Source organism: Teleopsis dalmanni, chromosome 1 (genome assembly GCF_002237135.1).
Source record: "Teleopsis dalmanni isolate 2A chromosome 1, ASM223713v2, whole genome shotgun sequence".
Taxonomy (NCBI): domain Eukaryota; kingdom Metazoa; phylum Arthropoda; class Insecta; order Diptera; family Diopsidae; genus Teleopsis; species Teleopsis dalmanni.
In genome coordinates this window covers 115,212,350-115,218,365 of record NC_051846.1, presented here as the reverse complement: position 1 = coordinate 115,218,365, position 6,016 = coordinate 115,212,350, and the positions used below count along the sequence as shown (strand labels likewise).

At 30.8% G+C, this 6,016-nt stretch overlaps 1 protein-coding gene across 1 annotated transcript; it reads right to left on the bottom strand.

Annotated features, from left to right (window-relative positions):
- Positions 1–2,149: 2,149 nt before the first annotated feature.
- LOC119673319 lies at positions 2,150–4,843 on the bottom strand. The gene is made up of 3 exons (XM_038084583.1): positions 4,615–4,843; positions 4,231–4,351; positions 2,150–2,285 (listed from the first exon to the last, which is right to left on the bottom strand). Exons 1-3 carry the CDS (start codon positions 4,730–4,732, stop codon positions 2,180–2,182), a joined length of 345 nt encoding a protein of 114 aa, XP_037940511.1. The 5' UTR covers positions 4,733–4,843; the 3' UTR covers positions 2,150–2,179.
- Between the last annotated feature and the right edge of the window lie 1,173 nt (positions 4,844–6,016).

Genomic DNA, 6,016 nt, shown 5'->3' with positions numbered 1-6,016 from the left:
TTGTCGTGACTATAACAGAGATGTCTTTTTATGTTTTGTTGATTTCGAAAAAGCTTTCGACACTGTTGAACATGACTCACAAACTCATAGAGATTCTGAAGCACTGCCGATTAGATGAAAATGATATCCAAATAATAGCAAACTTATACTCGGAGCAGTATGCAAATGTTTGCATTGAGAGTTACTTCACGCAAGAAGTAGAAATAAAGCGCGGGGTTCGCCAACGGTGCATTCTGTCATCATTACTGTTCAATATGTACTTGGAGATTATTTTCAAAGAAGCACTACACGATGCGACAGATGGAATTATGGTTAACGGTGACCTGTAATCAACACAGATTTCCTGTATTGATTGCTGCATTGCTTATTCTATAAAAGCAGTGACGACAGAGAGTGCATAGCTCTAATGAAATCTTTGGTTCTGTCCACAATTGTATATGAACATGCTCATAAATAATTTTTTTAATATAAAAAAACTATTTATTTCGATAAATTGCTGACCGTGACATAAGCACGGCTTTACTTCTGTGTGCTGAAAAGGAATGAAATAAATTGGATGTACCTTTTATATATGGTTATTTTATTAACCACTCTATAAAACTTCAAATTTACAAACTGTAGTACATGACTTGCGTATAATTTCATCATAATCTCTTCAATACTGCTTATTAAAATCATAAATAACTAGTTTTAATTAATGACGAATTGGATTACCTTCTTCTGTAAATTTATTTCTGAGAACCTATTTCGACCTAATCGGTCTATTTTCTATACGTTAGACTCTCGTATGCATGCTTTTAATATTGACAGCGTTCTGATGATCAGACTTTAATAACTGTGACAGGATCTTCCGACAGCACAAAACACAAAATTCAGCTGCAGTTTGCAGATCAAACACTTTAATTGTTAAAAGTACGATTTCAGGTCGAAATTCGGTTCAGTGTTCAGATGAAAATCCCTGTTTAAAAATACTATTCATTATTATTATAGAGTGTGTTCAGGAAAAATTTCATCAAAAATATTTTGACGGAGAACATGTTATTAATAATTTTATGTGCACTTCGAAAACAAGAAGTCAACATTCAAATCATTCTATATGTTAGTTTACTTTGATATTTGCTGAAGAACGCGAATCAGATTTCTATAAAATATTTCTAATCGGTGTATTTATTTGTCGAGATCATATCAACAACAAGAGTACGTATTATACAAATATTACGTCTACTACAACTGATTTATATATTTCTTTCTGTAAAACAAATATTCGCACATGTTTCAACACATGTGTTTTGTTTATTTTATTTTAGTTGGTGTTTTAGTTTTATAATTTATTATATCATATATAATTTATTACACGTGCCAAAATGTCATGAGGTTACAACACAGGTACATGTCCTTCAAGCTAGGCAGTAAAACTTTGAAGATTACCGCTGCAAGAGGTTGCCGTTAAAACCCTCTCAGCATTCTCTAAATTACTGGTAGCTGAAAGCCTTCGTGGCTGAATTGACGAAGTTAATAATAAATTGTTAATAAATCCACACATAAGGAGATCCTACAGGACGATTTGCTGACATTGCAAACTATATCTCTCTTATTTAGTGCAGTAAATTACAACAAAGTACTGTAATTGTAAAATACAAGGACATACGTGTATGATCATGTTATACTTGCATGTAGAGCGTTCCCATATTTTATCTAAGAAATACTGCACTCAGTCACGGTTCTACCTATAAATTTATAGTCAACATGTACATGGAATTTTGATGTAAAACTGAATTTAAAACTGTTATATCTGATGATTGGAATTGAGGAAAGATACACTTTATTTGGAATCAAAATCTATTGTGCGATATACTCATGGTTCAAAAACTTTGCATGAAGTTACTACATGAATTATTGGTTTAATACTAAAATCTAAATAACATTTAGCTTCTAACAGGTTGTCATTTATGGTAAGTAAAAACTAACGCCATTAAGATCTACACTCCTTTCAACCTGCCCCGAAGGTTAGAATGTGTCAACATCTACAGGTAGTCAAGCAGTAACTTTCTTTTAGGCTTCAGGCGGACTGTTTACATGTGCAATAAAATTTCAAAAATAGTTTTTTACTAAAGTTTTAATTAAAATATTTTACATATACGTCCAAAAATTTTAATTTATATATTATATTTATTTATCACTATAAAAATGTAAATGTTTCGTTGCAGCGAATGGCATAACAATCCGGAAACGATGTGAAATGTTTGGAGAGACGTAACTCGAATATAAACTCACAATGAGGAAATCTGAAATGAAAAATATTTTAATTATACTTTTAACTAGACAATGCAAAAAAATAGAAGTACAAAAGTTTTTAAATGCAAAGTATGGAAGTGAAAACTTAATTAAATAAAAAAATGTGAAGCTTCATTTTTTATACTCTGACGAAATTAGTAAAAGTACCTATGAAAGTAAATAAAACCTAAATTTATTTAGAGCAGATTTGCAGAACCTTTCATATGGGAGTGCAATGAGTCAAGTAGATTTTCTTCTGGTTTAAATACAACTTTGTGTTTCAAAAATAAAATAAGATAAGTTTATTACCACTGACAAACTCGCTTAGACTGTCAAACCGGATTAACACTTCTCATGAATGTATGTATTTCTTTATGCTAATACTGTTACTAACATAGTAGCAAGTATTTGTGATACGTTTCCATTCTAAAGATTTGACTACGTTTTGAAGAGAATGAATAAAGTAATTTTGGCATTGTGACTTTCGGGTTATCGTCTATTTATCGGAACAACTAAAATTATATGACGATACCTCATAGCAATTGAAGTAAATTTTTTATTACAAAAATTATATCTGTATTATTTATTATATATATTATTATATATATATTTTATACATGTAATTTAGTTCTGTTCTACCTGTTCAGATCCAAAACAAAACAAATATCCTTTAATATATCCTTATAAACATTTGTTGTTTCAGCAACAAATTAACGCAACTGTGATGCTACGATATACTAATTTTATGAATATACAATACCTTACAGATTTGTCTTCGTATGAATATAATATGTTATATTTGAGAATAGGAGATCCATTGTTCTATCTAATAAGCATTTTAACATAACCTAATTTTGTGTATATCCCGGTATATTAATCCATTTTTTTACTAGAATTTTTAATGAATTCTAGTCTACGTGAGAGATATTCGGTCACTTCTTTAATGTTCGGTAAAAACTTGAAATTTTTAACTCAGGAAATGCTATGACGAAACTTCAATAAATTTAATTTTTAATATTTTAAGAAATTTAAAATATGCACTCAATGCTCTCTAAACAATGCCTTTGTTAACGTCTAATATACCCTTATTTTATACAACAATTAAGTTTTAGGAATATATATTAAATTGTTTTAGTCAGTTTTATTAAATAGTCTGGGTTCAAAGTAGAATAATTAATTGCTTCACTTAGTTCACAAAAATAGTCTCGACAAATGAAAATGTCTTTTTTTTTTAATCAAGAACAATATGAATGTTCAGCAGCAAATATTTAATCTGAATCGATTCATTTTTCTTTTATGTATACTTAAAAATATTAAAAATCAGGAAAAATTATTCATCTATATCAGAATTTCCCAGACAATAACTTATGCCTTCACACTTAGCTTATACTGCATATATAATAGCTACATTAAATTTTAACAGATCGTTATAATTTATAGTAGTAGTCTAAGTTATATGTGATCAAAAAAACTCTTAGATCTTATTTCTTATCACTTAAGAATAGAATTTAGGAATATTAGTTTCGATTATGAAATTTAAATAGCAGCTATAACATATAAACAAATAACATATATAGAAGTATTATCTTCCATAAAATTCAAGCTAGATTTCACAAAAATAAAACTCATTCTATCCACTTTCTCTAAAAAAAAATATCACAGTTTCGTTGCTTTTGTGTTTAAATTACGCTTTTAAATATAATTCTGGAACATAAGTAAACATAAATGTATAATTAGCAACCATAATTATAATTTATTACTATTCGGGGTTACTACCACAGTTTCAAAAAGATAAAAAGTACGAAATGGGTCATTTATATATGGATATATCTCTTACTCTGTTACAAATATCATAATAAACTTATTGCATGTATTTTATATACTATATGTTAAGGGTATATTGTTTTTATATCGATAGCATGAATTAAAGTGCATATTTTTTTTTGTAAAACTTACATAGGAGTAAACCAAAGGAAGCACTGATATGTACAGAGAATTCCAAAGGGACGTTTAAATTCACCATCAGGAGTTTGTATTGAACCAGAATTGTGTTTCTTCCAGCATTGTGCACCCCATCCTTTAAGATATAATTATAAGATCGCAGTATATAGCCGTGTCAGGAGAATCCAAGTTAGTGATGTTATTAATTCAGGCAGCGATATTTGAAAGCACATGAAATAAAATTCGCACATTTTACACATATCAATCCGAATGCATTAGTTAAATAAAATCGGATCGTTTAATTAAAATTTGAAATAAATATACTATTAGTATTATGACGAATATTTTGTTTTTTTTGTAAATATAGTAACCAGCGTAAAAGATTTCATTTCCACCTACCCCCTTCACTATAAGCACATAGGAAAAATAATAACGCTAAAATAGCGAATATTTTGTAATTTAGAAATAGTTTCATTTGCGTTAATCTCGACTTTATCGTGTAAAAAGTAATTTTCATATCGACTAAAATATAAATGCTCTCCAGCACGGTAGCTCACATTCATCGGTTTTATTTACGCTTCGAGAAGCGCAAGTCGCGCCACCACACACTGACTTACGATCCACATCAAAATCTATCTGAAATCTTGCGTTATGCTTTTTTAAATTCATTAAATTGAAGTAATTGATAAATTGCTTACTTGTTTACTTGCTTGTTATGAGTTTCATTACAAAACACAAACTATATTTGTTCATCTATATTTTATTAAACTCAAAATATACAACGCAAGTAAGTTCAATATACGAGGGTCACTATTTTAATTTTAAGCCTAATAATGAAAAAATACTACTTTGTCGTTAAAAATTGCTTTATTCTTTTTCGCAGTATTCGCCTTTACAATTAATACACTTTTTTTAAATGCCTATACATTTACCTACTGCTCAAAAAGTACCCGGATTTTGTACATAAAACACAAATTTAAATTTTGTTCCAAATTTATTTTATCTCCTTCAAAATATGCTCCTTCGGAAGCGATACGCTTCAGCACGCTTTACCCAATCTTCCCAATCTTACACTTTTCGTAGGCCCATGCAGGTATGGCTTTTAGTTCCTTCGACGAATTCTCTTTTATCGATTCAATCGACTCAAAAGGCTTACTGCGAAGGAGCAATATGAGTTTCAGGAACAAGAAAAAGTCGCACGGCGCCAGATCTGGCAAATATGATGCCTGAGCGATGACAGTGGTGCCGTGTTTTTTAAAAAAAATTGCGTACAACAGGAGCCGTGTGCGATGGAGCATTGTCGTGATGAAGAATCCAATTGTTGGCTTTCCACAAATATGGTCTTTTCTTACGGATGGACTCACGCAAATGCCGCATAACGCCGAGGTAATATTCGTAATGAACAACAACAACACCGCGGTAGTCGAAAAAAACAGTGAGCATAACTTTAATTTTCGAGCGACTTTTGTGCGGTTTTTTGGGATTTGGCTCGTTTTCGAAGCGCCATTCGCTCGATTGTTGACTGGTTTCGACGTCATACTCCTAAACCCATGTCTCATCACGTGTTATGATGCGTTTCATGAATGTAGAGTCGTTTCCATGCTCAAAAATCATTTCTTCACACACGTTCTTTCGGTATTTATTTTGCAAACAATCAAGGTGTTTCGATACAAGTCGAGCTGCAACGCGTCTCATGCCCAATATATCATGTAGAATGTGGTGAACCGATCCATTTGAGATGTTTAAGTCACGAGAAATCTCCCTTTTAGTCATACGACGATCTTCCAGCACAATTTTCTTG